The sequence below is a fragment of the Pelophylax lessonae genome (assembly GCF_965119305.1).
Source record: "Pelophylax lessonae genome assembly, chromosome: 9".
Taxonomy (NCBI): domain Eukaryota; kingdom Metazoa; phylum Chordata; class Amphibia; order Anura; family Ranidae; genus Pelophylax; species Pelophylax lessonae.
The window spans coordinates 272,527,753-272,545,392 of NC_138776.1; the positions used below are offsets into that span (position 1 = coordinate 272,527,753).

General features: G+C 44.7%; 3 protein-coding genes across 3 annotated transcripts in view; all 3 read left to right on the plus strand.

The window, feature by feature from the left end:
• LOC309562616 (uncharacterized protein) overlaps positions 1–17,640 on the plus strand; it is a 679,009-nt gene that overhangs the window by 338,461 nt on the left and 322,908 nt on the right.
• Positions 1–17,640, plus strand: part of LOC309562621 (uncharacterized protein) — a 478,591-nt gene that overhangs the window by 329,267 nt on the left and 131,684 nt on the right. The gene's annotated exons all lie outside the window — the stretch shown is intronic.
• LOC309564121 (uncharacterized protein) overlaps positions 1–17,640 on the plus strand; it is a gene marked incomplete at its 3' end in the record, with an annotated part of 61,955 nt that overhangs the window by 30,209 nt on the left and 14,106 nt on the right. Inside the window, exons 12-14 of the mRNA XM_082268750.1 lie at positions 552–620; positions 11,625–11,710; positions 11,819–11,913. Coding sequence (XP_082124876.1) covers positions 552–620; positions 11,625–11,710; positions 11,819–11,913 — 250 coding nt within the window. The remainder of the gene's footprint in view (positions 1–551; positions 621–11,624; positions 11,711–11,818; positions 11,914–17,640) is intronic.

The window sequence follows — 17,640 nt, forward strand, 5'->3', positions numbered from 1 at the left end:
CCCCACTTACGAGACCAGAATGTTCTCCTCATTGTGGAGATGTGTCACTGTTCCATTCATTTCACCTTTTCAGTTTATACTATGAAAGGATTATACGATGATGCTGGATGGTGACTGTATCATTGTGTGTGTCAGGTTCATATAAGGTGTCAGGATGTCACTGTCTATTTCTCCATGGAGGAGTGGGAGTATTTAGAAGGACACAAGGATCTCTACAAGGACGTCATGATGGAGAATCAGCCGCCCCTCACATCACCGGGTAAGAGGAGACTTTATTGTAAAGGAGAGAGCAGTACAGAGGCTCCACCTAGATCCCCCATCATCTGATAAACACAGAAACAATGTATTCAGTCAGTGTGTGTGTTTCCTACAGATGGATCCAGTAATGGGAACCCACCAGAGAGATGTCCCCGTCCTCTGTATTCCCGGGATTCCACACAGGAAGATCCCAACTACACAAAACATGATCAGGTAGATGATTGACAATTATTGGTAGTTATGATTTATACACAAGCATGTTTGTTACAATGAATGTTTTATTTAATATTTAGAGTGGAAATCTCGGAGATTATAATATTGTTGTTAAAGAAGAGTATAAAGTGGAGGATGAAGAGTATGGAGTGATGGAGTTCTCAGAAGGACACAAGGATATGATGGAGTCACCTAATACCAGAAACCCACCAGAGAGATGTCCACGTCCTCTGTATTCCCAGGATTCCACACAGGAAGGTCACACCATCCCCCACCATCATCAGGTAGATGAGGAACAATCACTGATAGTATCATTAGGATCTGTACATTATCTGCATTGTTACCATTGATGTCATTTTTATTATATATTCAGAGTGGAAACCTGAGAGGTTCTAAAGTTGAGGTTAAAGAAGAGATAAAAGAGGAGGATCAGGAAGATGGGGTGATAGAGGAAATACAAAAAGATCTGTACCAAGACATCATGGTGAATTCCACACAGGAAGATTACACCATCCTTCACCATTACAAGGTTGGTGAGACAGAGCTTCTAAGAACATGGACTCATGGAGACGATGTGTTGATTTTTTTTATGGAATGTCACAATATTAAAGCAAATATTTTACAGATGATATTTCTCTTGTTTCCTTGGTTTAGGGTGAAGATCTGATAGATATAAAAGTTGAGGTTAAAGCAGAAGAAGAAGAGACGTATGTGAGGGATGATCAGCAGTCTATGAAGGAGGATGGAATAACGGGGACATTTATAGAGGAGGACACTCCTACAGAGATCAGCATAGGTGAGTCATTAACCCTTAATACATTCCTCCACCCATACTGCTCACTGATTGGTCCAGAGTAGGGCGTGGACTGGGTGATCTCACCCTGTAATACCCTGGTCACTTTCCTGAGAGTGGTCTTCAGGATCAGTCCAGTCTTCATGTTGGTTGTTCTCCCCCCATCCTCACTCTCTGACCTCTGGTGGGGCTCAGCCCCGCTGTTATTCATGACTAAATCATGGACTAAATAAGGAAGTGCGGGACTTCTTGTGTTGGGAAGATGGCAATGAGTGATAGAGGGGGAGGGGACACTCTTCCTATAATCCCTTCATCACTGTCACTCCTATAAAAGACAGTTCTCGTTGTTTCCTTACTCTGACTAAGGTCCATGAATAAAGAAATGAACTGGTAGGAGATCAGAGGACCCATTTACTAGTTACCTTGAGGGGGGAATTGTAAGATCCTCAGAGACAAAGCTGCCTGATGTGGGCGGAGTTATGGTTTAGGGGAACCAATCTGCTGATGTCTAGTAATATTCTTTGTATTTCTATTTTAGTACATGGACGGGAGATGAGGAAAACCTCAGAGGATTGTCTCACTTTGTCTCCAGACTGTAAAGTAGAAGATGAGGACATCACACAGTATAGTCCAGGAGAAAACCCGGCTACCTTAAATGTCCATCCGGCACCACACAGTGTAGATGGACCATTGTATTCCTCTTATCCTGAGGAACCTCAGACTGTGAGGGACGGTGCCGGACCATCGTATTCCTCTTATCCTGAGGAACCTCAGACTGTAAGGGACAGTGCCGGACCATCGTATTCCTCTTATCCTGAGGAACCTCAGACTGTGAGGTTTCTCTGTACCGAGTGCGGGAAGTGTTTTCGTTATAAATTCAGTCTTAATGTGCATAAAAGATCTCATACAGGTGAGAAGCCACATTCCTGCCCTGAGTGTGGAAAATGTTATTCAAAGAAGTCAGAACTTTATATTCATCAGAGATTGCACACAGGAGAGAAGCCGTATTCTTGTCCCGAGTGCGGGAAATGTTTTTCACGTAAGTCAGATCTTTACAGGCATCAGAGATCCCACACGGGGGAAAAACCATATTTCTGTTCTGAGTGCGGGAAATGTTTTTCAGGGAAATCGGATCTCAACAGACACCAAAGGTGTCACACAGGGGAGAAGCCGTATTCCTGTCCTGAGTGTGGAAAATGTTTTGTACAAAAATCTGTGCTTGTCATACATCAGAGGTTTCACACGGGGGAAAAGCCATTTTCCTGTCCTGAGTGTGGGAAACAATTTTCACAGAAGTCCCATCTTATCTTACATCAGAGATCCCACATGGCTGAGAAGCCATATTCCTGTGCTGAGTGTGGGAAATGTTTTTCAAACACGTCCGATCTTGATAAACATCAGAGATTTCACACGGGGGAGAAGCTTTTTTCCTGTTCTGAGTGCGGAAAATGTTTTTTAAAAAAATCAAAACTTGCCACACATCAAAGGTGTCACACGGGTGAAAAACCATATTCCTGTATTGATTGTGGGAAATGTTTTTCAAGGAAATCCAATCTCAACAAACACCAAAGGTCTCACACAGGTGAGAAGCCGTATTCCTGCCCCATGTGCGGGAAATGTTTTACAGAAAAGGGCAGTCTTTACAAGCATCTCAGACTGCACACGGGGGAGAAGCCTTATTCCTGTCCTGAGTGCGGGAAATGTTTTTCACAGATATCCACTCTTAATGCACATCAGAGATCCCACACGGGGGAAAAGCCGTATTCCTGTCCTGAGTGCGGGAAATGTTTTACACAGATGTCCAGTCTTAATGCACATCAGAGATCTCACACAGGTGAGAAGCCGTATTCCTGTCCTGTGTGCGGGAAATGTTTTTCACAGATGTCCAGTGTTAACGCACATCAGAGCATTCACATGAGGGAGAAGCCATATTCCTGTCCTGAGTGCGGAAAATGTTTTTCACATAAGTCGAGCCTTACCACGCATCAGAGATCTCACACGGGTGAGAAGCCGTATTCCTGTCCTGAGTGCGGGAAATGTTTTTCACGGAAGTCCAGTCTTAATGCACATCGGGGGAAAAGCCACTTTCCTGTCCTGAGTGAGGGAAATGTTCCTCACTGAAGTGCGATCTTTCCAGACATCAGAGATCACACACGGGGGAGAAGCCACTTTCCTGTCCTGAGTGAGGGAATCGTTACTCACTGAAGTCCTGTCTTCCTGTACATCAGGGGATCCCACACAACCCTGGAGGTGTATTCGTTGGATTTCTACCTTTACTATTTCCTGATTTTATGACTGCAGTTTTGTTAAAAGTAAAATGATAATAAAAAATGTATCGAATGAAGAAAAGATTGTGTGTGTGTCGGTGCAATGACGGGAAACTTTGTATCCAAATATTGCTCATAGGTCATCAGTTTAGAAGGAACCCTGAATAACGGGCCTAGAAAAAGAAATATAGAGATAGATAGATATAGATTTATATATTATAGATTCATTGTCCCGTTTTGTTGCTTGGAGGGTATTTCTGTTTGTGTATGTATTGGGATGAGGGCACTCCACCATGCTTGTCTTTTGAATAATGGGCATAGAGTGCAGTGGCCAGGAGTATATCTTATACAGCCCAGGGTACAGAGTGCAGTGGTCAGGAGTATATCATATACAGCCCAGGGTACAGAGTGCAGTGGTCAGGAGTATATCTTATACAGCCCAGGGTACAGAGTGCAGGGGTCAGGAGTATATCATATACTGCTGGAGCGGGGTTCTTTTTTGTCAAGAGAAAATACTTTTTCCTTTATTCTTGTATTGACTACCGGGATTTAAAGCGGTTGTATACTCCTGAAAAAAAAAAAAAAAAACCCTGCAGGACAAAGGCATAATTATGAAATACTTACCTTAGAACGAAGCCCCGACACGGTCTTCTGGACAACGCTGAGGAAGCTGACATGCTCCCTCTGCGTCTCTTCCTGGTTTGGCGGCTCCGGCGCTATGAGTGACCGGAGCCGCCATGACGTTGCATGCTCGGGAGTTTCACTTTCCGGCAAAAGCCAGCAAGGAGCTCTTAAGGTCCTCCGGACCTTCCGAGCGTATGCGCCGCTGATGTCAGCGGCTGCATGCAGGTTGAATATCTCCTAAACCGTGCAGGTTTAGGAGATATTAATTGTACCTACAGGTAAGCCTTATTATAGGCTTACCTGTAGGTAAAAGTCAGATAACGTGGTATACTACCGCTTTAATGCCATTACGGTTAAAACTATTACCTGCTGCCACCTATTACTGAGCTGTTTGATCGACTTTGTGGGGTGCAAGTTTTCACAAAACTTGATTTAAGAGGAATGAATAATCTAATTTGCATCAACGATGGATTGGAGTGGAAGACTGCTTTTAACACCAGGGAGATGGCCATTATAAATATCTAGTGATGCCTTTTGGCCTCTGTAACACCCTGGCGGTTTTTCATCACTTTGTCAACGAGATCTTCCGCATTCTCCTCTATGTCTGTGTAGTAGTCCTATCTGGATGACATTCTTATTTTTTCCCCAGATCTTCCTACACACAGATTTCATGTCCATACAGTTCTCCAACGCCTCCGTGAGAATATGCTTTATGCTAAGGCAGAAAAATGCCTCTTTGAACAATCTCAAGTACCTTTTCTGGACTACTTTGTCTCTAGAGATGGTATTTTTATGAACCCTGAAAAGGTTTGCCGCAATTTCCAATTGGCCCCTGGCCTGGCAGCCTGAAGGCTATCCAGCGCTTTCTAGGCTTCACGGTCTACCACCAGCAATTAATTTGCAACTATTTTGTGCTGGTTGCACCCATCACAGCCCTTACCCGGAAGGATGCTGATCCTAGGAACTGGCCATTTGACGCAGTGGAGGCCTTCCATGCCTTAAAACGGGAATTTCTTTCTGTCCCTGCTCTCTTAAGCTCTCCCTGATATCTCCAAGCCCTTCTCCATCAAAGTGAATGCCTCCTCTGTTCTTTTCCAGTCACCTAGCAAGGACTAATCATCCTTGTGCCTTTTTCTCGAAGAAGTTCTCCCCAGCAGAGAGAAATGACTCCATTGCAGATCGTGAATGTCTTGCTGTAAGATTAGCCCTGGAAGAATGGCGATACCTTCTGGAAGGTTTGCCCCATCAGATCACTATCTACACAGATCATAAGAATTTGCATTGCTTCCACTCTGCCTTCCACGACAGGCTCTCTGGTCACTGTTCATCTCGCGTTTTAATTTTGTTATCACCTTTAAACTGGGAAAAGCCAACTCAAGGGCGAATGCATTATCACGTTCATTTGATACACAGGATTCTGTGACCTCTGGGGAACCAGAGTTTATAATTCCTCCCACCCCTGTTCTTGCTCTCACCTCGGTTCAGGACTCTACCCCACCGGGGAACCTTCATGCCAGTGAATTCTAGAATGAAGCTGTTACATTGGGCTCATAACTCTAAGTTCTCTGGCCATCTGGGTATCAATAGGACCCTAACATTGCTCTCTTGTTTCTACTAGTGGTTAAGCCGCTGCAAGGATGTTAAGGACTCCATGAAAGCCGGTCTGTGCCCATATCAAGTCCCCTAACCGAGCTTTGGCAGGACCCCTTCTCCCATTGTATACCCCCGGGCAGCCTTGGTGTCAGATCACCATGGATTTATAACTGAACTTCCCCCGTCTGAGGGCTGTACTGTAGGGTGGGTTGTGGTAGACCAATTTTCCAAAATGGCACAATTTGTACCTCCCCCCTCACTGCCAACAGCAGCAGAATTGGTGCCAGATTTTATTTGTGAAATCTTTATGCCTATAAAGTAAGTATGGTTTCAGACCGTGGGGTTCTGTGTACTTCCAAATTCTGGAGAGCTCTTTGTAAATCACTGGAAATATCTTTGCAATTTTCATCGGCCTACCATCCTCAGTCCAATGGACAGTCCAAAAGATTCAAACAGTCCTTGGAGCAGTTCCTTCGGGCCTTTGTGTCTGCCTACCAAGATGATTGGCTTGTCCCTCTGCCTTGGGCAGAATTTGCTCACAATAATCATCCTAATGCCAGGGCACAGGAGTCTCCATTTTTTTTTTATAGTTTTTGTTATATGCAAAATAAACAGGTGTGACCACTTTTGTGCTGCCGATACCAGCACTAGAGGGCCCACTTCAAGGATCTGTTCCCATTTTCACTCATCAATAGGGCTTACATCTCTCTCCCATTTTTCTTAGCAGGGTAAAAGGTCAGGGGCCTGAATGTGATGTAGCTCTCTCCTAGGTAGGTGCTAGTGAGGACATGGCTCAGTTTGGCAGGGGATGGATGTAGCACCCTCCTAGGTAGGTGCTAGAAGAGAGAGTATAGTTTTGGATCTTTTTCTGCTTACCAGTGGGATTGCAGGTAAATCTATATTGTTCGCTGCCTACCAGAGAGCAGGATCTGCTAGTGAGGTCTGCTCATGGTGCTCAGGTGCAGCACAGTTTGTCTGAAGTGTTTCACACTGGTCCAATAGGAGGCATATTAGACAGTGGGAGGAAACCTGATGAATGAGCGCACCGGCATTTAGTACAGCCCTGGTAAATGGCAGAGGAAAGTGCCTCATTGCATGCTGGGATACTGTATAAATGCCAAGGGCACATGTGCTCTGAGTCTTTCAGCTGTAAAGCCGGGTCCCGGAGGAAGGGGGGGGGGGGCTGCCCCTCCTCTGTAGAAGTTGTCATGCGGGCTAAGGTGGTCGACCTGAGGGCCAGTCAGAGAGGAGCTGAACCCGGATGTCCTGTAGAGCTGACTGGAAGAGAGACACTGGAAAGGATCTGATTCTGCCTATAATGATTCCCAACCTGTGTCGTGAGGCCTGCCCTGAAGAAGAGTCAATGGATGGGTGTCAGTCATGGGAATGGCAGAGAGTGTACTGAAGGAAATGTAGTTGCATCAAGTCTGCTGCTAGAGCGAGAGCAAGAATACATAACCCCTTCCATACAAGTGGCAGTATGGCTAAAACAGTGTATCTGCTTCCACAAATAGCCTGGTGAGGCCAAGTGACTTATCAACTGTAAATAGTTCAGGTTGGAATATCCTACTATTCCCTTCTCCCATCAAAGTTCTACAATAAAACCAAAAACTCCTGGACTGTTTATTAAATAATGAGCAACTGGGAGTAAGGATGGATGAGTGACTGTCTGCAGGTAATCAGAGGAGGCCCAATAAGTCATCACACAGCAAGCCCTACAGGGACAGTGCTACAGTAAGATAAGAGACGTGCATAAATCCGAGAGATAATACCCTTCTTTTCACTGTCAGTGTATATGGATTCCAGAAACGGGGATTTCACTAATCTCATGATGGAATATCTACCTTGGCACCTAACAGCGTGATGCAGCTGAATATTTTGATAGTATTGCGTCCTCAACAATGGAAACTCCATCACCAGTTGGGCATATGATTTCAAGCCAGAGTTAGTACTTGAGAAACTTAGTTAACTCCAGCTTTCATCTCCAGCATGCTATTTGACTGCACTGTGCCCGCACAGGTGAGCTAGAGAACCACAACCTGGACGCTGCCATGCAGCACAACATCCACCCCTCCAGTGGCTCTGGTGAAGATCAGGTGGCTCCTTAGACCCTCTAACTCTGGCACATTTTTTGTGTGTGGTCACACTGCTCCCGCACCCTGTAAGGGCCCATACCCAGGTACAGATGTTTAGTTGGTTGGTATTGGTCTATAGATCTTGAGTTACAGTCCCATGTGATCTTACCCTCTGATCATGACACCCGCTGACCCCCCCAAATAAGCCATATTCTGTCCAAACATGGGTTCAGTCCAAACATGGAGCTCATTTCAACTGGTCCATTCATTAAACCCTTATTGGTGACTAACGGGAGATGGATCCTATATATAAATAGTCAGTAGGAGAAGGACATTCTTACATCATCATGAAATCATTGCTACTGAGGGACAGAAATGTTTCATTGCTCAAGGAACCCATAGAAACCTTTGGAGGAACCCTGGCTGAGAAAGGCTGGACTAGGCAGTAATAAAGAGTTCTATAGCTCCCAACTGTCCCTGATTTCGAGGGACTGTCCCCGATTTGGAACAAAGTCCCTCTGTCCCTTTATCCTTCTCATTTTGGTCTGATCTACTGTAAATAGTTGTATATAAAATACCCTATTTATCTTTCAAAAAGTGTTTCCCGGTGATAAACCTTTCATCCAATTTCCAAACTGCTGCATTCGTAAACTTCGAAAGCCAATATAAAGAAATAGTAGTGGTAAAAAAAAGCATGTGTGGATTTAACAAATCATTTTTTTTAATACTTCTCTTTTAAGGGGGCTTGGCAGGGGGTGTGTCCTATGCCTACATACTTTTGCTAATAGGTGTCCTTCATTACGATTTAAAAAAGATAGGCGGTATGTATTTCTATTCCCCCTTGATGGGAGTGGAAATGACCCCATCTATAAGGATATACAGTACATACACACACAGCACAAGGCCGTGTTCTCATTACGAGACGTTTCTTGGGGCTGCAGTTCCTCTGAGCTCCACAAGGTTGTGATCTCACTTCTACCATAGAGACAGGAAGTGATGTCAGGTACAGGCAGGAAGTGATCCTAAATAAAGACAGGAAGTTCCATGAGGTACAAAATAATGGGGAGACATTACTGGAAGGGGCAGCAGAGGAGGTAATAAGATCTTATTCTCTATTTACACCCAGTAACCCCCCCCCCCCCTGTCATGTCCGTCCTCTTCCTCCATAGTCACTGTGACCTCTTTTATCTCCAGCAAATTATGATACACACATATATAGTGTGGAAACCTAGATTAACCCCTTCAGGGTCAGAACAACCTCCACTTACGGGGCCAAAACCATCTCTTCATTTTGGAGATGTGTCGCTGTTCCATTAATTTCACCTTTTCGGTTTATACTAACAGGTTATACGATGATGCGGGATGGGGGCTCTATTTAGAGGTGGATGTTGACTGTATCATTGTGTGTGTCAGGTTCCTATAAGGTGTCAGGATGTCACTGTCTATTTCTCCATGGAGGAGTGGGAGTATTTAGAAGGACACAAGGATCTCTACAAGGACGTCATGATGGAGAATCAGCCGCCCCTCACATCACCGGGTAAGAGGAGACTTTATTGTAAAGGAGAGAGCAGTACGGAGGATCCACCTAGATCCCCCATCATCTGATAAACACATAGAAACAATGTATTCAGTCAGTGTGTGTGTTTCCTACAGATGGATCCAGTAATGGGAACCCACCAGAGAGATGTCCCCGTCCTCTGTATTCCCAGGATTCCACACCGGAAGATCCCAACTACACAAAACATGATCAGGTAGATGAGGAACAATTATTGGTAGTTATGATTTATACACAAGCATGTTTATTACAATGAATATTTTATTTAATATTCAGAGTGGAAATCTTGGGGATTATAATATTGCTGTTAAACAAGAGTATAAGGAGGAGGATGAGGAGTATGGAGTGATGGAGTTCTCAGAAGGACACAAGGATATGATGGAGCCACCTAATGGGAACCCACCAGAGAGATGTCCCCATCCTCTGTATTCTCAGGATTCCACACGGGAAGGTCACACCATCCCTCACCATCATCAGGTAGATGAGGAACAATCACTAATAAAATCTGTACATTATCTGCATTTTCACAATTGATGTTGTTTTTTTTTTTTTTTTTTATTATATATTCAGAGTGGAAAACTGAGACATCCTAAAATTGAGGTTAAAAAAGAGATAAAAGAGGAGGATGATGAAGATGGGGTGATGGAGGAGTCAGAGTTTCCAAAAGGACACAAAGATCTGTACCAGGACACCATGGTGGAGTCATCCAGCTACAGAAACCCACCAGAGAGATGTCCCCGTCCTCTGTATTCCCGGGATTCCACACAGGAAGGTCACACCATCCTTCACCAATACAAGGTTGGTGGGGCAGGGCTTCTAGAACATGGACTCATGGAGTCAATGTGTGGATTTTTTTTTTATGTGATCTCACAATATTAAAGCGCATATTTTACAGATGATATTTTCTCCTATTTTCTTGGTTTAGGGTGAAGATCTGACAGATATAAAAGTTGAGGTTAAATCAGAAGAAGAAGAAGAGATGTATGTGAGGGATGATCAGCAGTCTATGGAGGAGGATGGAATAACGGGGACATTTATAGAGGAGGACACTCCTACAGAGATCAGCACAGGTGGGTCAATAGTACTTCTTGTGTTGGAAAGATGGCAATGAGTGATAAAGGGGGCACTCGTCTTAGAATCCCTTCATCACCGTCACTCCTAAAAAAAAAAAACAGTTCTCATTCTTTCCTCACTCTCTGACTAAGGTCCATGAATAAAGATATGAACTGGTTGTAGATCAGAGGACCCATTTACTACTTACTTTGAGGGGGGAATTGTAAGATCCTCAGAGACAAAGCTGTCTGATGTGGGTGGAGTCCTGGTTTAAGGGAACCAATCTGCTGATGTCTAGTAATAATCTTTGTATTTCTATTTTAGTAGATGGACGGGAGATGAGGAAAACCTCAGAGGATTGTCTCACTTTGTCTCCAGACTGTAAAGTAGAAGATGAGGACATCACAAAGTATAGTCCAGGAGAAAACCCGACTACCTCAAATGTCCATCCGGCACCACACAGTGTAGATGGACCATCGTATTCCTCTTATCCTGAGGAACCTCAGACTGTGAGGGACAGTGCTGGACCATCGTATTTTTCTTATCCTGAGGAACTTCAGACTGTAAGGGAAAGTGCTGGATCATCGTATTCCTCTTATCCTGAGGAACTTCAGACTGTGAGGGACGGTGCTGTCCTTCCAACAGATAAGAGATTTCCCTGTATTGAGTGCGGGAAGTGTTTTCGATATAAAATCAGTCTTAATGCACATAGAAGATCTCATACAGGGGAGAAGCCACATTCCTGCCCTGAGTGCGAAAAATGTTTTTTAAAGAAGTCTGAACTTTATATTCATCAGAGATTTCACACGGGGGAGAAACCGTATTCTTGCCCTGAGTGCGGGAAATGTTTTTCACAGAAGTCACATCTTTACAGACATCAGAGATCTCACACGGGGGAAAAACCATATTTCTGTTCTGAGTGCGGAAAATGTTTTTCAGGGAAATCCGATCTTAACAGACACCAAAGGTGTCACACAGGTGAGAAGCCGTATTCCTGTCCTGAATGTGGGAAATGTTTTTCAGGGAAATCTGATCTCAACAGACACCAAAGGTGTCACACGGGGGAGAAGCCATATTCCTGTCGTGAGTGTGGAAAATGTTTTGTACAAAAATCTGTGCTTGTCATACATCAGAGGTCTCACACGGGGGAGAAGCCATTTTCCTGTACTGAGTGTGGTAAAATGTTTTCACAGAAGTCCCTTCTTGTCCTACATCTGAGGTCTCACATGACTGAGAAGCCATATTCCTGTGCTGAGTGCGGGAAATGTTTTTCAAACACGTCCGATCTTTATAATCATCAGAGATTTCACACGGGGGAGAAGCTTTTTTCCTGTTCTGAGTGCGGAAAATGTTTTTTAAAAAAATCAAAACTTGCCACACATCAAAGGTGTCACACGGGTGAAAAACCATATTTCTGTTTGGATTGCGGGAAATGTTTTTCAAGGAAATCCAATCTTAACAAACACCAAAGGTCTCACACAGGTGAGAAGCCGTATTCCTGTCCTGAGTGCGGGAAATGTTTTTCAGAAAAGGCCAGTCTTCACAAACATCACAGATTGCACACGGGGGAGAAGCCGTATTCCTGTCCTGTGTGTGGCAAATGTTTTTCACAGAAGTCCGGTCTTAATGCACATCAGAGCTCTCACACGGGGGAGAAGCCTTTTCCCTGTCCTGAGTGTGGGAAATGTTTTTCACGGAAGTCCAATCTTTACACACATCACAGATTGCACACGGGTGAGAAGCCGTATTCCTGTCCTGAGTGTGGGAAATGTTTTTCACAGAAGTCCGGTCTTAACGCACATCAGAGATCTCACATGGGGGAGAAGCCGTATTCCTGTCCTGAGTGAGGGAATTGTTCCTCACTGAAGTCCTGTCTTCCTGTACATCAGGGGGTCCCACACTTCCCTCGAGGTGTATTAGTGGATTTCTACCTTTGCTATTTCCTGATTTTATGACTGCAGTCTTGTTAAAAGTAAAATGATAATAAAAAATGTATTGAATGAAGAAAAGATTGTGTGTGTGTGTGTGTGTGTGTGTCGGTGCAATGACGGGAAACTTTGTATCCAAATATTGCTCATAGATGACGCTTTAAAAGCCTTCACGGGTCATCAGTTTGGTGGTAACCCTGAATAACGGGCCCAGAAAAACAAATACCCTCCATGCAACCAAATGGGACTATAGATTTATAAATTATAGATTTATAGTCCGTTTATTTGTTTGGAGCGTATTTTTTTTCTATGTATATATATATATATATATATATATATATATATATATATATACACATTCAAAAGTTTGGGGTCACTTAGAAATGTCCTTATTTTTGAAAGAAAAGCACTGTTTTTTTTCTCAGTGAAGATAACATTGAATGAATCAGAAATAGACATTGTTAATGTGGTAAATGGCTATTCTAGCTGGAAACGGCTGATTTTTAATGGAATGTCTACATAGGTGTACAGAGGCCCATTTCCAGCAACCATCACTCCTGTGCGCTAATTAGTGATCGACGGATATCGTTTTTTTAATGCTGATACCGATATTTTGGTCATCGGATATCGGTATTGGCCGATATTTTCGGATATGTAAAAAAACATATTTTTGTTTTTCTAAAGGCACTACTTTTGCAGGGATCTGGGGGGTCTAAAAGACCCCAAACCCCTCCTCGGCACCGAAAAGCATTCAAAAACGCCAAGTTTGGCTGTTTTGAATGCTGTCATTTTTTTAAATTCGGCGCCGAGTACCCGGAAGTGATGTCCCGCTCCTTGTTATGACACCCGAGCGGCTTCTCAGCCACATCGGTTGTTATTACAAGTCAGCCGACCGTTGGCTATGGACAGGCATCTACATCTAGCTGCAGGCATCACCCTGGTACATGCACTTTCCCTAAATATCGGTAACCTCAGGGGCCGATTCCGATATATCGGGGAAAGTGCATATCTGCCCCCGATATATAGAACTAGGGACTATATATTAGAACTAGGGATCGACCGATTATCGGCAACACCTATATATCGGGGAAAGTGCATATCGGCCCCCGATATATAGGTGTTGCCGATAATCGGTCGATCCCCAGTTCTAATGGTACATTGCGTTAGCTAATCGTGTTAAAAGGCTAATTGATGATTACAAAACCCTTGTGCAATTATGTTAGCAAAGCTGGAAACTGTTGTACTGATTAGAAAAGCTATAAAACTGGCCTTCCTTTGAGCTAGTTGAGTATCTGGAGCATCAGCATTTGTGGGTCCGATTATACTCTCAAAATGGCCAGAAAAAGAGAACTTTCTTCTGAAACTTGACAGTCTATTCTTGTTCTGAGAGATGAAGGCTATTCCAAGTGCCAAGACACTGAAGATTTCCTAAGGGTGTGTACTACTCCCTTCAGAGAACAGCACCAACAGGCTCTAACCAGAATAGAAGAAGTGGGAGGCCCGGTGCACAACTAAGCTAGAGGACAAGTCTCTAGTTTGAGAAATAGAAGCCTCACAGGTCCTCAACTGGCAGCTACATTAAATAGTACCCACAAAACGCCAGTCTCAACATCCACAGTGAAGAGATGACTCCGGGATGCTGGCCTTCTAGGTAGAGTGGCAAAGAAAAAGCCATAACTGAGACTGGCCAATAAAAGGAAAAGATTAAGATGGGCAAAAGAACACAGACATTGGACAGAGGAAGATTGGAAAAAAGTGTTATGGACAGAGGAATCTAAGTTTGAGGTGTTTGGATCACACAGAAGAACATTTGTGAGAGGCAGAAATAGTGAAGAGAAACTGGAGGAGTGCCTCACGCCATCTGCCAAGCATGGTGGAGGTAATGTGATGGTCTGGGGCTGCTTTGGTGCTGGTAAAGTGGGAGATTTGTACAAGGTAAAAGGGATTTTGAATAAGGAAGGCTATCACTCCATTTTGCAACGCCATGCCATACCCTGTGGACAGCGCTTGATTGGAGCCAATTTCCTCCTACAACAGGACAATGACCCAACGCACACCTCCAAACTATGTAAGAACTATTTAGGGAAGAAGCAGTCAGCTGGTATTCTGTCTGTAATGAAGTGGCCAGTGCGGTCACCTATTGAGCTGTTGTGGGAGCAATTTGTTTTCTGCTACATATGTTTGGTAAAAAAAATCGCAATAAACGTATTTTGATTGGTTTGCGCAAAAGTTGTTGCGTTTACTAACTAAGGGAAAGATTTTGTAATTTTTGTTGTTTTTTTTTAACGAGTAATGGCGGCGATCTGCGATTTTGTTTGCGGGACTGCGACATTGCGGCGGACAGATCGGACCCTTGACTGACATTTTTTACACTTTTGGGGGTACCAGTGACATTACTACAGTAATCAGTGCTATACATATGCACTGTTACTGCAAAAATTACACTGGCAGGGAAGGGGTTAACTTTATTGGTGATGCAGGGGTTAAGTGTGTCCCTAGGGGCGTGCTTCTAACTGTAAAGGGGGCGTGGCTAGTGGTGTAACAACAGAGACATACGATCCTACGTAGCAGGACTGTATGATCTCTGTTCTTACACAGGGGAGAATGACAGGTGGCTTTGTTTACATCAGCCGCTTGCCTTTCTCCCTCTCCAGCGGGAGATCGCGAGTGTCGGTCACACGCGCGGGGATGTGCAGGAACGACCGGGGGCGGGAGCGCGCCTCCGGCGGCGCACGCTCGCCCCCTAGAGCTTCACAGGCTAGCGACGTAGTACTACGCCACTTTGCCTGTGAGGGGCTGACTGCCGCAGTAAATATACTGTAGGCGGTCGGCAAGTTGCTAGCAGATGACATGGCTCCCCAAATCATCACTGACTGTGAAAAAAGTTTGCATTTCATTTTGAAATCAAGGTCCCAGAGTCTGGAGGAAGCGTGGAGAGGCACATAACCCAAGTTGCATTAGGTCCAACGTGAAGTTTCCACAGTCAGTGGTGATTTGGGGAGTCGTGTCATCTGCTGGTGTTGGCCCACTGTGTTTTATCAAGTCCTAAGTCAGCGCAGCCCTCTAGCAGGAAATTCTAGAGCTCTTCATGCTTCCCTCCGCTGACCAGCTTTGTGGATGTAGCACTGCCCCCATGGGAGCTGCTTGAAGCGGATACACATCGCAACAACTTGTCATTTCTTAGTACTTTAAGTCCTTGGCTCAGTCAGTAAACAGTCCAGGGGATTGGGTTTTTGGTATTTTATTAGAACTTGGATGGGAGAAGGGATGAGTGGGATACTCCAACTTAACAAACTATGGACAATCTTGAGGGCTTCTAGCTATGTTGAAAGCGGCAAGGCCGCTGCTTCACCCTGCCACTGAAGTAAAGTGTTGAAAAGCGAACTATTTGGTAAAATACAGGGTCTAACTTGGCACCCCCTTTCTCGCTGACTATGTGCGCTGACCTTCTGTCCACTGACCTCACTTGAGTGGTCCCCTTCCTGGGAAGACCGTTTGGCAAGCCCCCTGGTAGTCCCAGGTAGCTCTGCCCTCAGCTGCACTGTCAGTAACTTCAGGACCTTCAAGGCTCAGCTCCACACCTGGCTCACTAGGCCGATGGCCTATGACCACTTACCTTTCTGACAGGAGGAGAGACAGCCGTCACCCTCCTCCTGGGACCTGGCTTCCCGCCAAAGACACCCTGTCACATGTGCCCTTGGCTTTTATGGTCAATCCCAGGATGCACTGCAGTTGTGCCCTCCCACTGGGACTGTCACAAAAGCCTGTGTGTCACTGGCTGGGTTTTCTCCACTGTCCAACAGGCTCCCCTATTGGATACAGTGGGGACACTCCATCAGACCAAGTGAATCACACATGGACACATGTAACAGGCCTAACTAACAATCCCGCTCCCTGATAAGCAGGAGAGAAAACAAATGCTTTTTCCTAGCATGGAGACGCTGATTTCATTTTGCAGCAGGTCTTGGCCCCCGCCCACACTGCCAAAACTACCAATACCTGGTCACATGATCATGGGATCACTGTGCTTGATTGGCCAGCAAACTGGCCTGACCTAAACCCCATAGAGAATCTGTGGGGTATTGTCAAGAGGAAGATGAGAGACACCAGACCAAACAATGCCGAGGAGCTGAAGGCCGCTATCAAAGCAACCTGGGCTTCCATAACACCTCAGCAGTGCCACAGGCTGATCGCCTCCATGCCACGCCGCATTGATGCAGTAATTCATGGAATAGGAGCCCCGACCAAGTATTGAGTGCATCCTATACTGTACATGGACAGACTTTTCACTAAGACAACATTCCTCTATTAAAAATCCTTTTTTTTTATATTGGTTTTATGTAATATTCTAATTTTCTGAGATACTGAATTTTGGGGTGTCAGTCGCTGGAAGCCATAATCATGAAAATTAGAAGAAAAGAAATGTGTGAAATCTCTCACTCTATATAAAATATAGGAGATTACCTTTCTGAATTGAATTACTGGAATAAATTCACTTTCTGATGATATTCTAATTTTATGAGATGCTCCTGTACTGCCATAAGCTGGATCACTTATTCCAGGGGTGGGGAACCCGGCCCGCACAATCGTTGCGTCTGCCCCCCCCGTGCCGCTGTGTCAGAAAGAGCAGATGGCTCCGTCCTAACAGTGTGAGTCTCAGAAAAGGGTGGACCCGGGGCGCAGAGCAGTGCGCCCCGAGCCCGCCCATTTGTGTGACAATAGCGAATGAAAAACACGGATCATCCCCCTGGCCAATCAGGAAGCGGGTTTGAAACCCACTTCCTGATTGGCCGAAAAGGCGAACACATGCAATAGATACACCCCAGGAACAATAAACCTCTAGCAATAGACCCTGTCAGTAACAGTAGTTCTCCCAGAAGCCAGCATGAACAGAACTTTCAGCAGCCAGCAACAGTAGACCCCTCCCTCAACAACAATAGTTTCCCCACCAGCAACAATAGACCTCCCCAGCAACAATATATCCCCCCAGTGACAATAGATCCCCCTTCCCCAACGACAACAGATTGCCCAGCAATCAGCATCAATAGACCCTCCAAAACACCCGGCACACATCCTGTCCTGACACTACTAATTGAAAGCCACACAGCTTGAAGATAAGTCTGTATCCTAACTGACCTGTTATTTCTTTAGGAGGTTGGGGTTTTTTGAGTCCTGGAAACCCACTGTTTCGGATGTTAAGTTGTTTGGGTTCTGGAAATCAACTCTTTAGGATGTTAGGGTTTTTGGATTCTAAAAATCCACCATTTTGGATTTTAGGTTG